At 43.0% G+C, this 18,158-nt stretch overlaps 1 protein-coding gene across 3 annotated transcripts in view; it reads left to right on the forward strand.

Annotated features, from left to right (window-relative positions):
• Positions 1 to 436: 436 nt before the first annotated feature.
• The window catches only part of arhgef25a (Rho guanine nucleotide exchange factor (GEF) 25a), a 42,282-nt gene continuing 24,560 nt past the window's right edge, over positions 437 to 18,158 (forward strand). Inside the window, exons 1-2 of one of the 3 annotated variants that reach the window (XM_086277510.1) lie at positions 437 to 612; positions 1,538 to 1,676. In XM_086277510.1, coding sequence (XP_086133636.1) covers positions 517 to 612; positions 1,538 to 1,676 — 235 coding nt within the window. In that variant the 5' untranslated portion in view covers positions 437 to 516. Of the gene's footprint in view, positions 613 to 1,537; positions 1,677 to 10,313; positions 10,881 to 18,158 lie in introns of those variants that run through there. The other 2 variants (XM_086277511.1, XM_086277512.1) reach the window with 2 other exon arrangements.

The following is an 18,158-nucleotide window of genomic DNA, read 5'->3' on the forward strand; positions in this document are numbered from 1 at the left end:
GGAGGATTTCAGGGAGGGTGGTGTGCTCAGCCACTGCGCTCCATTTCAGCATTCAGAAAACATACAAGAAGGCCAACTTCACACTGTCAAACCTCATGATTTAGAAGAACCACAAAGAAGAAGACTGTGGACTTTACAAAAACCTCAGAAGGAGGCTGAAGAAGAAGAAAAATCTGTCTGTTTTTCAGGTTCCTGACAAAACAGTGCAGACTATCAGAGAAGGAAGCTGCACAGACACTTGCAGCCATCTCACCTGTGCGTCCTGGACGTGCTGAGGCTCCTGACCAAGTGCACGCTCCCACACAGACACGAGCCCTCCTCCTGCTCCTCCTTGATCTATTCTTGCGCATGAGGTTTCCTGTGTGTCATGGTAGAAAGAGGTGGGCTCAGCTCCAAACTGCAGCACAGTGCACAGTGAAGGGGCAGAAAACAAGAGCACAGGACAGACACGGGACACGAAGATTGCATCAGAATCAGAGACCAAGCTTGTAGAGTTTTTGTGTGGTGTTCAGGAGAATGAAAGCTCTGCAGAAAAATCAGGGACGCACTGACCAGATGTTAGGAGCCATGGCTGATGTGCTTACTTCCGTGGCCATGCCCAATCAACAGTGGGTGAGTTGTGACTGCTGCCCAGCTGGCTCACTTGAAATCTGTTTGGATATATACTGTCTGTTTATATGAAAGAATAATGCCTTAAATTCAAACTGAACGCACACATGGAGGTGTTTTTCAGGGTTCGTAGAGCACAACATATCCACAAATCCACATTGTACATGCCAAGTTTTTGTGGTTGTGTTTTTTGTTGCTTTTGTTGCTTTGTTGTTCGTCGCTATAACCTTTTCATCAACCTAAAATGATCAAGATATAGTGGATAGGGAGAGGAGAGAGTGAGGGGTATGGAAAGTTTGCAAGTCTCCGTTCAGTGCTTTGGAGGAATCTTGGATGTTTCAGTGGAACAGGAAGCTCAGTAGTGTTGATTAAAACATCGAACCATAAACAAAGTCATGCAGGTCTAATGCCTCATTGCAGCCCTGCAAATGTATTCTCCTCCCCCCTTTCTCTTTTTTTTCTCTGCCTGTCCTCTCTTCTGTAGGACAAATTCTGATTTGACAGAAAGAAAAAAGAAAAAAGAAGTTGGAGGGTACCACAGTGACCAGTGAATTCCTTTTTGAAGTTCTGTTTCTCTTAAAAAATGTTTATCTTGACAGATTATTTCCTTTCCGGCAGATATAGGACATAGCCATAACAGTGAATCTAATCTCCCTCCATCCCTGGACTTAAAGACAGTTTCAAACCTATTTCTGAGAAACGGTTCTCATCCAAGCTCTGTGGCAAAACTAGGGCCTCATTTCCATCACATTCTTGTTCAGTGTGTAATGGAGAAAAGGATGAAAAAGATGCAGGAAACTGGAAAAAAATCAGCCACTGGGATAATGTTCTGTGGTTATGTGACCATAAGTACTCTATACAATCTTGCAGTCACTTCCTCCTTGAGTGCAGGGCTCCACTGCTGACAAATGCATCTCTCTGTGTATAGCTCTCAGAAGGAGGTGAGGTAGACCTCCCATCATGCGAGGAGGAAAAGGGGCCTGTCCAGGGTCAGTGGGAGCCAGAGGGCCTGGACTGGGAGCAGCAGGCCTCTACTACAGAAAATTCAGACCAGAGAGAAAGAACAGGTAAGACCTGAAAGTGCTGCACCGAGTGACCCTAGACCAAACACTGCAGGTCTCACCAAACCAGTCAGAGCTTAGAGGCTCACCGAAACGCAAACTTCCAGCTATGAAACATCTCAGATTTCTGTGAAGTAACGTTTAAGAAACCTTCCTTGTGCACTCCTCAGTCTTTTTTTCTTTTTATGATAAGGTTCATGTGAGCCACTAGCTACTGCCTGTGTTTTTGCTCTCAGTTCACCCTGTTCTTGAATGTTAGCCATCAAAACAGGCCTGGGTCCCATCTGCCATATCTGATGGTGGTCATTAGGCAGTAATAAGCTCAGGAAAGGTATCAGATTGGAGTCACCTGAATGTTGGTGGTTTGCTCTTATTAAACTCCACCCTCTATATCCTCTATTAGCACTGATAACCTTAAATTGCTTTGCTGTAATGTACCATATATGAGTTCGTGAGACAGAAAAAGACTTCTTGTGTGCATGCATATACACAAGCAATACTTTCCAGATGGGGCAAGAAAACATGCTCCACTGCCTGCCCTCCCCTTCTGCCCCATCACTGTTGGTTGAACTTATTTTGATTTTTCTGTGAAAGGCTTGCGTGCGTTGCCATTTTACTTGAGTGGAATGGAACAAAAGGAGCTTTGTTGCTGGATCTGGGTTTGGGTTAGAGGGAGTGTGTGTGTATATATTGGAGGTTTGGTGGTGTGTACCATGTGGCCAGACCACTAACTGTTGTGCAGAGCAGTATATGGCTTACAGAAGGGGTGTGAGTGAGGCCAGAGGAAGCTGTCAGCGATGCTTATCTGTAACGGTCTTACTCAGACAGGGAATGCTATTGAAGTCGATGCAGCCAGAAATTCTTTTTGGTCGGGGCTCAGAATAGCGGAGCGAAAAAAAAAAGAAAAAGTAAGGAAATGCATTATTCAGGGCCATGTAGAATGATGATGACCGAAAAGGAGATTGTTTATTTCAGCTCCAGACAAGCTCGATTGTTTTTGTGCAGCCCATTTTCCTCTAGATGGAAAATTGGATGGAAAATTAATGAAACACAAGGAAAAAACATCTGAACCAAAACGCCAGACAGACTTCGTCTTAGCCCAGAGAAGGTTTGGCAATACACGTTGTCACTTATTTGAAACATTACGTTTACGTGAATATAATTATACTCGGCTGTAACATGTAAATGAACAAATGTAATTTTCTCACTTTGTGATTTTCGATATCACACTGAATGCTGCTTTATTTTATTTCATTAAGTTGGGGCAGCTTTATTATTTTGAGGTCTTACCGCAGTATCTTTCTACTTACCTAATATTTATTTTTGTCTGTGTCAGTTATTTTTTGTTGGAGCTGGCAGTACAGAGCCCATGAAATCACAAAGCGTTTACCTTTTTATGGCCTTGACACAAAGCCACATTCATTACTAATAATTTTCTTAAAATGCAATTTAGCAAACTTGGTAACCTCGAAGACAAATTTTACTTAACATTTTTGTATTATCGTTAAAAACATCAGAAATGTTCAATCTTTATTTATCAGTTGAGAAAAATGAATCAGGTAATTCATCAACGTTATCACTTGAAAGGGTGCTACATAATTCGATTTTTATCCTCAAGATTTTCCATAATTTCTGACCTTCTAAATGTAGGACAGAGGAAAGACGATAGGCCCTTGCTTTCTTCAAAGACATGGTTCGTTGGCTCATAAGGGCCATCTGTTATGTGTTAGAAACGAGATGCCTGCTAGTGGCTTCCCAGGAATCACAGGCCAGTGCCAGCATCCACAAATTCAGATTCCCCCCTTTTTTATACAATTCTTAAACATTCCTGTTTTTCTCATTTCCGTGAATTTAGTGACTTTCTTTTTTCCCTCATTTCACCTCGTCGTGTTTGTTTTTCACCAGTTCAAAGCTATATTTGAGTTTGAATTACATTTTTAAAATTTTGTTTTGAAACAAGGCTGTGTCCACAGCATTGTTATTTTAACCCTGACCTCTCCTTCAGAGCTAGATGTTAGGATTTTGACCTGTACATCTGTCTGTCTGATGAAAAGGGGGCTTCTATAAAGTCAGCTTTACTGTGATATCATAGCATTCTGTTAAAAATATAATTTTTTTCCTTTATTTAACACCATAACTCTGAAACAGAAGGGAAGATTGCAACTTGGCTGATTAACTATAATCAGATTTTTTTTCACAGACGTATAATTCACATCTTTACTCTTGCCAGATAATACAAATATTTCCTTTATTTAAAACACTGATTTCTGATGGAGAGCTGTAAGTGTGTCCATGCACTCTGGGTTTTATAGTTTTGTCCTTTTTTGAGGTAAGATCAAATCTTCACTGAACCAGTAATACAAAGTGCTAAATTTTACCTATAAATGTCTACAAGAAAAGCTCACGTGTACACAACACACCTTGTGTGTCATCATATGTGTCATCAGTGTTGAGGAAGAGCAAGATTTTCAATTGAATTGTGCTAAAAAGCAAAACCATGAAACACATAAGAATTCCTAATGTGTAAAACCAGAGACCAAAACAAAAGAATGGAGAGAAATTCTTTTTTAGTCATCTTAGTTTAGCACAGTGCACCTCACTGGTTCTCAAATTAAACCATTCATATTTTTCCATAAGTTATTATGAGGAGAAATGTGCGGGAAATCCATGGTTTTGTCCATATCTGGTTTTGAGAGAGGCTGGGAGAGTGTGCCATTCAAGGAGTGCTGATCCCCAAGGACCTTGGAACTGAACTGTGTGCGAATGACCTTAAATGGGCAGAGATCAACCTGAAGCTGCATCGTATTGTATAGAGCCCAGAGATCGGAGAGATTAGCATTACTTCACATAAGTCAATGACATAATTATTCCTGTTTATTTATAACAAGTCCAGAGTTTTGCCCAGAAGAGATGCATAAATACTGTAGTATAATTTCAATGTATCTCTCATTAATAGAATAAATATAAGTTTAATTGGCAAACTAAAGCCACCTCACCAACACAATTAGTTATACATCTTATGTATACAACCTTCATGTGCAATCTAGAATAGCTTTTGTTATACACTGTATCAGAAATACTACACTCTCCCAGGTTCTATGTAATGACTAAATGTTACCGTGATTTGTTTTTGCACCTAATCCTCTGGTATTTGTTTCAGTTCTTGTAGGGATGATGTTACCTGAACTGTCAGCACTGTCTTCCTGTGAAATAGTGGTGACTGACAGGTATATTATGGAGACATCTATTTCTTGAATTCACAACATCCATCAGCTCACTAAGCTTGCTGTTGCTAAACTAAATATGTTTTGGCCACTTGGGGGCAGTGGAAAAAAATGTGAACACAGCAGCAACATACAGAAAGTTTTTTTTTAACAGTATTTTGGTGATTTTTAAGTGACCCCGAACTGAATAAGTGCATAAGGTGGATATATTTAAATATTTATATTTTAATATTAGGATATAGAAGTATTTCATTCAGGCTGAACTCTTACTGTAGCAGGGGCACCTTTTGATATTTTTTTCCAGCAGATAATCCCTTGGGTTTGCATTTGTTTAATTAACTTTTTATCCTTTGGGGGGCGTTTTAGATCATACTTAAGCCCCAAACTCAGTCACCAGCAGTCTCAGTGGTAGCATGCTGCTTTTAGAGCAAGGTTTACACTTCAGCTCCAAGGAGATAAAGGCAGAGAGCGATGCTGTGGGTCAGGTGAAGCTGGAAAACTCCAACCTGAAAGCTGGATAGATTTCTGGAAAAATAAGAGCTGGATGGGAAAGGGAGTATATGTTTGTGTAAAGGCAGATCTTTTGCTGTATGTGTGTGAATATTGTGAGACATGGACCTCCCGTCTGTGCAGCCTAGTGCAGAACTGCTGCCTGAGAGCAGCTCTGCTCGATGAGGTACAACAATGGGAGGTACTTAGTGGTACTAGTGAAGTGCACACACACACATGCATGTACAGACAGAGAGAGGCACACCGTCTGCCTCCCCGGTGTATGCTAGCAGTGCGTAGTTTAGTCTAATTGGACAAAAACAGCATCTCTTTGCAGGGCAGATGAGTTACGAACAGGACAGTTACTTCACAACTTCACAACCTCCCCCTCATAGTGGCTTGTCCAAAATGCCAGTTTCCCTTAATTAGCACTCAGAAATAGCGAGAGCTTAGGAATAGGGAGGAAAAAATAGAGAGGAAGTAAAGGAGAAAGGGGAAGGAAAAATTGGTATAAAAGTGAAATGCAGTGAGCATATTTTGGCAGGATTTTAGCAGAGTGATGGGGTGAAGAAAGACTAATGTCAGTGGGGGGTTGGGGGACACATTGTGAATAAGCAACTGCGTATCTGCTGAACTGAGACTTGCTGTATCTATTAGCATGTATGTTTATATCACATGAATTTTCTGTATTTTGCTGTTATTTCTGTAATTTATTGCCACACATTATGAAGGTTTTTACCTCAGCAGGGCGTACAGTGTTTGCAATATATGCATCCCAAGAGTGGCACATGAAATGAGCAGGAAATGTTGTGTATGAGCTGATTTACAACACATTCATAAATCACACTTGATATTCCACTTTGAGCACACACTCTGAAATGCGGCTCACTCTCTCTTTCAGTGGAAACATAATACTCTCTTCCCTGCTTGGCTGCCTGGCTCTACATAAAAATGTCATACCCATCTATTTGCTAGTGTGCTTATCTGCAAACGAGTCCAGTCCAGCGTGAATGTAAATGTATAGATTTCATTCATTCTTACACGTCTCTGAATCTGAACAAGCAGAGGAGTCTTCTGTGTGTGTTTGTGTGTCTGTATGTGGGGAGTAGGAGAAAGAAGTGAGTGAGCAGAGAGGAGAGATAAAAGGAGAGAGATGAATGTGTGTTAATGCATGCCTCACCTCACATCCCCCCTCTCCTCCCTTCAAGCCGAGGGAGGAACATTTTTTCCATATTTCTGTTAACGTTCAAAGCTTTGTGCATTGTCTGCTGGTCTGCACGAAGGACACTGCCAGTGTTAAATGTCAGGGCTGATGCACAGAAATAGATGTTAGTTAAAGACCAAAACGAAACATAGCACTCAGTATGCCAAGTACATGTCAGATCTGGTCATTGAGTGTCTAATAATAGTCCAAAGATTTGTTATAATACTGTAAATGAAAACATTTTTTCCTATTTGTCGTGCTTTGAAGCGGCACCACTAAAAGAACGCCTGCAATCAACCTTACGCAACAAGTACAAAAGCACCCCCTCCCCCCCGCTGTGGGACTTGTAGGATCATAATCTGGCAGCTTCTAGCTTAAGAGCATATTAAAAGATTCTCTCATATTCATTAATTTTGAATGTGTCTCCAGAGCGGTTTCTTCTTTGCTCTATAGCTGTTTTTTTGTTAATTGGTAGTGCAGGCAGTATTTGTTCAGTTTGTAACACAGTTTGCTGTCGTCTTTCTTTGCCGTCTTTGTTTTATCTTGTTTCTGTTGCTGTCAAATCAACTGTTTCTCAGCCCATTTTGAGTTGTGCTCCTTCGCTCACACGGTGTTTGGCAGCCATATCAGCATCAGACAAATGGAGACGTTCAGCAGTGCCTTTCAAGAATCCTCTAGCGAATTGCCCTTTCAATCACAGTTGCTTAAAACATCCATTATAAGCAAAGAAACTGAGAGAGCGATGGAGGCTGTGATGGGGAGAGAGAAAGGAAAGCTGTGACCTGTGTGTATCTTTACAGATATGTGGTGAACCACTGTGCTGCCTGAGCCTGGGAATTGATAATGCATAAGTCTGTCTCCAGTCCAGAATTGTATTTTCTATCTGCTTTAGATCCCTCTTCATGTACAGAGTGCTGAAATGCTGCATAGTCAATGCACTGGTTTGAAGTACTCTGTTTGTATGGCTAATGGGTGAGGCAGCCAGGCTTCTCTGTTTACCCTGACAGAAACATCCTGACAGGAGTGTGCCACCACCCTGCCACTGGACAGAAAGATGATGGAGACACAGTTCTGCCAGCTGTTGAAGTGCCTGACGGTGCACCTCAGTGATGCGTGCGCTTGTGTGTGCCTGCATGGTGGTTCAGTGCCAGCTGATACTCAGCCTTCTCTTGTTTCCATTGATGCCCCGTAGAGGAACCTGAGTGGGTGCTGTGATGCTGCCTGTCTTTGTTGCAGTAATCAGGTGGTGATTTCCACACAGTTGGACTGTAGCCTGTGAAAGGATGTGCCCAGGAAAATTGAGATGGGCTCGCACGCTGAGTCATAAGCTTAGCAGCTTCAGGCCTGAGAAAGACTGTTTGTTGATCAAATAGTAATTGTGCCTCAAAATATGTGGCATGTCTTGAAACAAGTTTTATTTTCCTTCCCGCGCTAGTTATATCTCGAGTTGGATGCATTTGCTTTACTTACTGACATTTCAACAGCCTCTGCTTTCACATGCATGGAGAATGAGCCATAATCCAGATGTTAATTGACTTTAATGTGCTTTGATGTAAAGTACACATCTAAATATTGCATGCTTTGTGTACAGCGCTTTGTTAAGAATTGCCCTGTGTAGCTTTCAGGTTGATCAGATTGACTTAGAAAGAAAGGGAAACAATTCTACAGTGTTCCTCCTTTGAATATGCACACTCACAGCTAATGCTACACACAAATGCCCAAATGTGCTCCATGCTCGATCCGATTTAGTCACAGACACATTTACCCAAAGACACATTTGCTCGCAAAAAGATGTTGGTCAAAGATTGCAGCTGCTGCTGAAGATTTTTGGGTAAAAGCACCTCTGAGTGAAACTAAAAATTCTAAAAATGTCACTCATCAGGTTTTGTAAATGCATGTATTAGTTTGATCGGTGTACTTTGAAGAGCATATTTTATTATCCTAGTTGATCGCTTTGGTGATTATGTCTAAATATACTCATTTGCCACTTTATTAGGTCTAAGTTGTAGGTCTCGTACTAGGTTGGACTCACTTTTTTCTTCAAAATTGCCTTAATTCTTCATATCATAGATTCAAAAGGTGCTGAAAACATGTTAGCATTCTTCTGATTTGTCAGTTGCACATTCATAATGTAAAACACTGTATCCATCCAGAAACCAGTTTGAGATGATCTGAGCTTTGTGACGTGACACGCTATCCTGCTAGATGCAGCCATGGTCATGGTCATGATCATCAGCAATATCCATGTAGGCTGTGGCTTCTAAATAATGCTCAGTTGGTACTAAGGGGAACAAAGTATGACAAAACCCCATTCCCCACCACTCGCAGTAGCCTGAACCATTGATACAAAGCAGTATCCAGAGCAATGCTTTCATGTTGTGCATGCCAGATTTTGTCTCCTGCCATCTGAATGTTGCAGGAAAATTTGAGACTCATCAGGCCAGATACCAGTTTTCCAATCTCCTGTTGTGCAATTTTGGAAAGCCAGTGTGAATTGTAGCCTCAGCTTTGTGCTCTTGGCTGTCAGGGCTGGCCCTCTGTGTGGTCCTCTGCTGCTCTTCTGTATTTACTGTTGCCTTTCTATTAGCTTGAAGCAGTCTGGCCGTTCTCCTCTGACCTCTGGCTTCAAAACAGCATTATGACCCAGAGAGCTGCTGCTCACTGCGCATTTTTTCTTTTTTGGGCTTTAAACACTCGAGATGGTTATAAACAAACATCCCAGCAGATCAGCAGTTTCAGAAATACTCAGACCAGCCTGTCTAAGTATTTCTGATACTAAGTTTGAACCTCAGGATGTTATCTTGATCACGTCTACATGCCTAAATACACTGAGCTGCTGCCATTTGATTGGCTGATTAGATATTTGAGGTTGAACAGGTATACCTCACAAAGTGGGTGTTTATCACAAGATGAAGTTACACTATATGGTGATAACATGGTGTAACTATATTACAGTGCAAAGCCCAATTCCCTTACGGGGGGCAACTTTGTCACTGATACAAAACTGCTTTATTCCACGAGCTTCTTTGGTTAGACTGTCCCACTGTGTACTTCAGAACAGGAAATTATCAGCCCAAATGATTGATGGTACACACACACACGCACGCACACACATCAAGAATGCCAACATTGTGAAATATGAGACCGCCTGTTCCCTCCATGGAAACACACTTTGCGAGCTCTGTGATCATAAATGAGCGCAGAAGTCAATATTGGAGCTGTCCCAGCCAGAAAAGCCCACTCTGAGCCACAAGCCCACGAAGAAACATTCCTAAACTGTCAGAAAGAGTCTGATACTGGCTGGACAATGCATGACACCTTCAGCATAACATGGCCATTCTGCTGTAAATAGCACCGTGTATCACTGCAGACCTGGGTGTTACTATTTCAACAGCCAGCTCCGAGCAGACACAAGAGAGCGTGTCATTTCATCTGATCTCGGAGTTGGCTATGTGAGAGCCCCTTTAAGCATTACTTACGCTAAAATGAGACTCAACCATGTAGAAAAGAGGATAACAGACAAGATGGGGGGCAGCAGACGAGAGAGGAAACAGAAGGGAGCAGAGGAAAAAAACAGCTGAGAGGGGGGAAGAGAGAAAACTATGGGAGTGGGAAAGCTATCCTGGAATAGCCAGCAACTAGAGCTACAGACTCCACCCTTCTCACCCCTCCCCTTACTCTCTCTCGTTCCCTTTCCCTTGCAATCGCTCTCTCTCCCCCCCTCTCTCTGAAGCAGTCTCCCAGTGTGTCATTTGACCAGGCAGTTCACAGAGGCGAGAGCTCAGCACCAAAAAGAAAGCAGTGGGAAAAAAGAGACAGAGACAGAAGGAACACGTTCAGCGTAACGATAAGCTTGCTGGAATGTTTCTCTCACTGCTTATCATCAGATGCAAAGCCCTGTGAGTGCGGATTTCTTCTTGGCTTATTGCTTTTGGGGACTCTTACACTTGGTTTCTTGGATATGGGTTTTAACTCTGCGTACAGTCAGCTGAAGAGGAGGATCAACTGACACCTTTTTGGGGGATTTACACTTTTTGAGGAGTAAACCTCTACTTGTGTGAGGGTGACGAAGAGAGACCAAGAAAAGAGAAGGAAAGGGGAGAGAGATAGATAGAGAGATAGAAAGAGAGCTAGAGAGAGAGAAAGAGTGCCCGGGCCATGCCCACCTCAGCTCATGGTTCAACAGCATGAAAGGGGGCCACCATCACCATCGCCACCACAGAGGCTGTGGCTGCCAACACTTGTTCCGTAAAGTCCTGGCCAAGTGTGGCTGCTGCTATGCACGAGTCAGAGGTCAGTGTCACACACAAATGCACATACACACAGAACGCCTAAAGAAATTTGATCTTTAATATCTGATTATCTGATTTTCCTGGCTTTGAGGTTGGAATTGTGCTTTAAAAACTGCTTTTGTGATCCTGTTTGTTGTGTATGTGCACGTTTGCGTGTGTGTGAGTGTGTGTGTGTGCAGTTTCTCTTGATCATTCCACTGCTCCTAATCTCCTTCTCCAATACATTATCTGAGATGTCCACCCATGTCTCTCTTATCTCTTCTCTCTTTTCTGCGAGCATATGTGAACAGTTTAAATGTAAGCCTTGGCCCCCTGCCCTGATCCCTACACCTCCAGCTAAAGCAACAGATGTACACACACACACACACACACACACACACACACACACACACACACACACACACACACACGCATGCACGCACACATGCACGCACAGACTTCAGAGCAAGTGAAAAAAGTTCTACAGAGCACAGCACAGTGAGGAACCGGAAGGAGGACATGGATCATGCATTCTTCCAGTAAGGATAGAGAAGAGGGAAAGAGCCTGCATGTGATTTGGAAGGTGACTGTCCTCATCATGACGAGTTCATGTCACTCAGTTATGTGCAGCACGTGGATGAATGAATCGCGCGGGGGGTCGGGGGTTGGGGTGGCTGTGCTACGCTGAAACATTCCTCGACCCAAAACAGTGGGGAGCAGAAGAAAACGACAACAATCCCCAGCAGCACCCCTGTCACTGTCTTCCCCTCCGTTTGCAGTAATGACGTGCAACATAAATAGCAGCGGTCCACCAGAGTAGTGTTGAGTTAAAGCAGCAGGTGGCATGATATGTAATAACAACAAAGTCAGATGAGCAGGCACAGTCGTCCATAGGCAGCCGTGGTTGTTTGTAGTTTATACAAAACTCAGGACTCGGTGTAACCTTGAGCTTAGAGCAGGAAAAAAAATCGTCTTAATGTTCCTACCTCTTTTGGTCTTTCTTCTCTGTTCGTTTTGCCATCTTGTACACATGCATGACCTCTGCCACTGTGGCTCCAAGGCAAAGTTAAAACAACAGCGGTGTCTAATAGCAGTGTACGATTTTATGCTGTGGTGGCACGCTGTGCGTTTGTTCCCTTTTACAAGCGTACATCAAAGTTGTAAACAGTGGACATACCCTTTGAAGTTCAGTACTTAGCAGGGGGGCTTTCATAAAGTAGATTTTCATATTGCTGGCAAGCATTGTTGAATGCATACCTTAGATTCCTTCAGTTTAATCTCTTATGTAATAGATATTCTCCTTTTCCATCGCCTGCAGCTCCCTTCTGCATCTCTACCATGTTATCATAGCAAATACACACACACTTAGATCAAAATATATAAACATGTGGGGGACTGGAGGAATGAAACATTTCAGGCTATTAAAAGAACTCTCAATAAGCCTATAGCAAGAACATTATCCCAACAGTCAGGATTTCCTTAAATATATATTTTATTTTATATATTTTTTAGTGTATTGGCAGGGATGGCGGGGGGGGGGGGGGGGGGGGGGGTACTTTGGTCCACTATGAAAAGATGAGATTTTAAATTTCTATTTTGCAAGCTGAACAAGAGAAATATGAGCACTCTATCCTGTCTGTAAAAGCCATGTGTGCTCTATAAAACCTCCTCATAGAAGAAAGCACATTTTTCATGTTGCGGCTGCCTTTTGTGCTCACATACTGTACTGCTCTCTCCATTAATCTGCACAGCAGTTTCTCTGATTAAAACATGGGGGTCCAGGGTCAGTTGTAGACTTTTATATTATTGAAAAACTGTTTCTCTCTCTGTCTATAAAAAACCTGATATTATTCAATTCTTTCCTTTCTTTATAATTGTATCTCATACTTTTGTGAGATATCACATATCTGACTTTCCCATTGTTTTTACTGTGGCGTCTACAAGACAAATACTGAATAATGCAGACTTTTTTCCGTTCTTCTCCCAAGACATTGTTGTTTCAGGTGAGGCACGTAACTGTATCAATTACCATCTATTTGTCTAAAGCATACATTTTTTCAAAAAAGGCCCAAAGTGGTGCCTGCACTGTCTTAGCTGAGATAATCAGAGCGGCAGCTTACTATTAGCTCCCACATCCCTAACTCTGATATCAATAGCAACAAAAGAATTTCCTCTTTGTTGTCATTTTTTAAAATCATGACAGGCCGTCTTTGCTCTATTGTCTTGGACACAACTGTTTACGATGCATTTCCATCATTCATTGATTCCAAATAAAAAAAAAAAGCCTGATGACTGACTTAAGAGGAAACTATCATGTGCGGTGTGATTCATTCCCCTACTTAGGCGTAATGGCACTTACTTGCAGGCCGGGTGATCACATGCACTATGCTATTATGTCACACCATATGTGTTCCTAGTGGATGCCTATCGCTTAGACCAGCATACTCACACTTGACTTTTCAATGGGTAAGCTAAAATAAGTTCAGCTGCTCACAGACTAAATGAGTCGCACGGGACAGTCTTTAATTCTGAATCTGACCCGTTTGCTTATATGCAGAAAGAGACTGCAGCTGAATCAATGTGGCATCATGCTGGCTACCCTGCCGGACTTTTTTCACATCTTAATCAATATCCAGTGACACGAGTGCAGGGGCAGCGGAGTCCTTATTAAGTTAGGAATGTGTGAATGGGTGTTATTTGCACTGTGTGTGGATTTGTGTTTATCGCAATACCGACGAGCACTAGAAGGTAGGAAGAGTTGGAGGAAATGTCTGACAGAAGAGCTGGGATTATTGATCTGGGCACTACTCATCGAGATGGAGAGGGCAGGAAGATGGACAGGTGGGGAGATGGGTTTAATGAAAGAGAAAGGCATGTATCATTTTAGCTCTGATACCAGCGGTAGTCTGCACAGCGCATTAGCAGATTGGCTTCCAGAGGGCCATTAGTGGGGCCTGCTTCCCAGCAAAGACTGTTGACAAACCATTTGAAAACAGATGGTATGCTTTGTCTTATATTGTCCACGGTGAGCTGAATTCACAGCCCAGACGGCATAAAAGCAGGTAACCTAATTATTTATCAAATGATTTATCTGAACAGAGAGTTTGGGGAAATATTTTGTAATATGTAAAGGAGAGGTGGAATGGACAAGTGGACAAGCACTGACAAGGCCCTGACTGCAAACGTCTGTTCACGCCTTTTTGAGCGAACTTTCAAATCTTGCAATCAGAGGAAGGAGTTCACATGCTGTAAAGACTACTGATGATGGAACCATCAATGTTCTCCTCACACACACACACACACACACACACACACACACACACACACACACACACACACACACACACACACACACACACACACACTGATAATGTTAGGAATTACACCCATGCAATTTGAGCTAACACGTCTTATCTTTTCTGTGGCACAGCCTCCCACACATCTAATGCTATTTGGGATGCACCCTCAAGTAAATCTAGCACACATACGTGCAGACTGTCAGACAGTAACCAAACAAAGATAAGGATGGAGCAGAGTTAAGATCACACTTAAAGGCAGATACTGTAATAGGCAGACCATATGGGAAAGAGTACTTTTTATACACATTTATATATCTCAGTTATTCAGTGGTTTCTTTTTCCGCATTGTTCCCGGACTCGTTCCCGGTTCCCACTCCGGGTCGGGGATGAGTTCCTGCTCCAAGTGGAGGAGTTCAAGTATCTCGGAGTCTTGTTTGCGAGTGATGGGAGAAGGGAGCCGGAGATCGACAGACGGATTGGGGCTGCAGCTGCAGTAATGTGGACGCTGCACCGGTCCGTCGTGGTGAAGAGGGAGCTGAGTGTAAAAGCGAAGCTCTCAATTTACCGGTCGATCTACGTCCCTACCCTCACCTATGGCCACGAGCTGTGGGTAGTGACCGAAAGAACGAGATCGTGGATACAAGCGGCATATGAGCTTCCTCTGAAGGGTGGCTGGCCTCTCCCTTAGAGATAGGGTGAGAAGTTCGGCCATCCGGGAGGGGCTCAGAGTAGAGCAGCTGCTGCTCCACATCGAAAGGAGCCAGCTGAGGTGGTTCGGGCATCTGACAAGGATGCCTCCTGGGCGCCTCCTGGGTGAGGTGTTCCGGGCATGTCCCACCGGGAGGAGGCCCCGGGGCAGACCCAGGGCACGCTGGAGAGATTATATCTCTCGGCTGGCCTGGGAACGCCTTGGTGTTCCCCCGGATAAGCTGGAGGAGGTGGCTGGGGAGAGGGAGGTCTGGGCCTCTCTGCTTAGGCTGCTGCCCCAGCGACCCGGCCTCGGATAAAGCGGAAGAAGATGGATGGATGGATGGTTTCTTTTTCATTAACATATTCCTCACCTGCTGTGTTCCACAACTGAGGCAACAAGCAGCTTTACCTGTGTGTGAGAGGGTTAAGGTCACATGGCAGCAGTCAGGGTAGGGCAACAACAACAGCAATAATAAAACTGTTTCCATCTATGGATCTGTCTGTGTCTCCATAAGTATGTTTGTCTTTCTGCTGCTGTCACTTATCTCTTTGTGTTCCTTTTCTTTAATGATCCTCCAAAGAAGGAAAAGGGTCGGCGTTGTCTTGCATATGCATCTATATGTGTTCCCTTTGCATCTGAGAGCGTGTCTATTTGTGAGTGTTGGGGGCTGGTGTTGACTCATGCATGCAGTGTGTTAGGACAAGAATCCCCCACAGCAATGACACATACGCTCACACACACAGACACACACATATATTTACATGGTTGAACGGCAAAGACAGGGCGAACGAAACCAAAGACAACCATTAAAAAAACAAAAAAACACCCCAAAACATACACTGATATATATGTAAGTTTAAATTAGCTTCAAATTGAAAAAATGATTAGCATCAAAGGCCTTTGGGGCAACTTGCATCATCTGTATCGCTGCCACGGTTCTGCATTCAGCCGTAGTAAACAGTTGCTGCGCATTCAAGCCATCGAGAAAATAAGAAGCAAAAACTCACAATAATCTCACGTGACAGGCAGCGATTAAAATTTAGCTGCTCCACAATGTTCGGCATCAACACGCAGCTCGTAAAATAGAATAAATCACCGAACATTTATTTTTGTCCCTTCACAGATTAGTCAGAGTGCACGATGTGCTGCAGACCTCGAGGTGGTTGGGTTCAGTGTCTTGCTCAAGAACACGCGCTTGCACATTTCATCAGTTTGGCCGCCGTCAGACAAGAACTTGATCCCCGCAGCGAACCTGGGACCCCGCGATGTACGAATACATTTTGATAACAAGTTGAGAGTGCTTTTGACAGAAAGCAGCACTGCTGGCAAATGCGGGGGGGCGGGGGGACCAGTGTGTCTTTTTATGTCTCAGCTAGAGAAACTTAGTTGTCATCAGCTTATAAGGCAGACTTCAGACATTATGGAAAAAGCAACAAAAATAGCTGAAATTGAAGGTATGCTAGACTGCCGTGGCTCAGCTCTGTGTTCAGCACTCTGAGATATTTTTAAACTTTGCACCCCAGCCCACCCTCCACCTCGTCATCTCTTCTTGCCCTCCCACCAAACCCCCAGCCTCCTTCCCAGCCGATCTCCACCATATTGTTTCTCTGTTGCAAAAGCGAAGCTCCCCAGCTGGATGAAGAAATCAGCCAGCCTGAATTTGGGCTGAATGTTGCGTGATCTGCTGGCTTGGAATATGAAGACCAAGTGGAGCTTTAAGATCACTCCTGGGACGTTCTCATTTTCTCCCTCCTCCTGCTTCTCTTCTTCATTTCTCTCCTCTCCTTCAACTCCCGCTCTTTATTAATTATTTTATTATCTATGCCCTTTCTCCTTTAAAACAAACACACATTTATATATGGTTAATGTATTTTTACCACGTCCCTTTCTTTCACAGTTCATTGTCATTTCCTTTTTGCTCTACTAAACTGCCTTGCCCTGACATATTTGCAAGGCTCCCACAGTCTTTCCTTCCCTTTTTTCTCTTCCTTAGGACTCTGTTTGTAAATGTGCAGAGGAGAAGAATGAGGGAACAAATTATGAAACACAGGAGTGCATTCCATACCTTGTTTAGAAAGAATTCTCCAACAGTGCAGAGGGGGAGAGGAGCGACTTCCCCCCCGTGATTCTACCCCCACTTTCAGTCCATATGGCTCTTTTTATACCTGCCTCCTTTTGGGGGGGGGGGGGGGGGCTATAATGTTTGCTCTTGCTTTTCTAATACTCAGCTCTTGCTTTCATGGAGTTTTACTCCTTCTTTTTTTCAAAACAGCAGCCGCAGTATAAAGACTTGTGAGTGGTGTGAAAAAAGTTTCAACTTTTGACTCTTTTCATTTGGCGAGATTGGAACATGCTTGCTGTAAGTCTTAGCGACAGGTTGACTGCAATGATTGCTGTCGTGTCCCCTCTGGCTGTCAGAGTGGAGAGATTTTGGCTGCTCTGTTCTGCAGTTCTCTCCAGAGAATACTTCACAGAGGCCTCAGTGAGAAACTTTCCAAAACAGTGCACAAGGCAAGGCAACACAGGAGCTGAGCATCTTACTTACCTTGTGTTTAATCAAATTTACTGTTGGGACTGTAGTTCCTCGCAGCCTGTGATCAGCTTATAGAGCATTATTGTTTGGTTCACTTCTAACCTAAATTTGCCATCATGTTTGTCTCTGCGCCTCACTAGAGGATAGTTCTGCGAGTTCATGGTTTATCAGTTGCACAAGAGTCTCTGGGGTATCTTAAAGGGACAGTTCACACCAAAATTTAATTTAAATGTTTTCTTTTGCCCGTTTTGGCGTCAGTTGACCAGTTATAGAAGTGTTGATTGTAGCGATGTCTGTCATCTGTACAGTATAATTTATTTATTTATTTTTTACTATTTAATTTGTAAAAATGTGTATACACACACACACACACACACACACACACACACACACACACACACACACACACACACACACACACACGTAGGAAAATATTTAGTATACACATCCAGAAATGCATACACTATTATATATTGTACATATATTTATTAGTTTCAGGTTGGCCATTCTTGTATTTTGCTCGTTTGTGTTGTTGTGTTTGCACATCTCTGTTGCTTGTGGGGCTCGCACACAAGAATTTCACTCGCATGTGCTGTGCCAGTGTGCCTGCACATGTGATGTGACAATAAAAGTGATTTGATTTGATTTGATTTGATTTGATAATGGAAATTATGTTTTCATACGTTTAAAAAGCTGACCTGCTTAGTCAATAAAAAAAAATGCACGAACATTGTTTTGAGCACTCTAATGGCAGCTATTATCCATCTACTGAATCAT

Source organism: Aulonocara sp. 'chitande type north' Nkhata Bay, linkage group LG20 (assembly GCF_057382095.1).
Source record: "Aulonocara sp. 'chitande type north' Nkhata Bay isolate Kocher_YH1m ecotype deep benthic linkage group LG20, A_spYH_male_GT1.1, whole genome shotgun sequence".
NCBI lineage: Eukaryota > Metazoa > Chordata > Actinopteri > Cichliformes > Cichlidae > Aulonocara > Aulonocara sp. 'chitande type north' Nkhata Bay.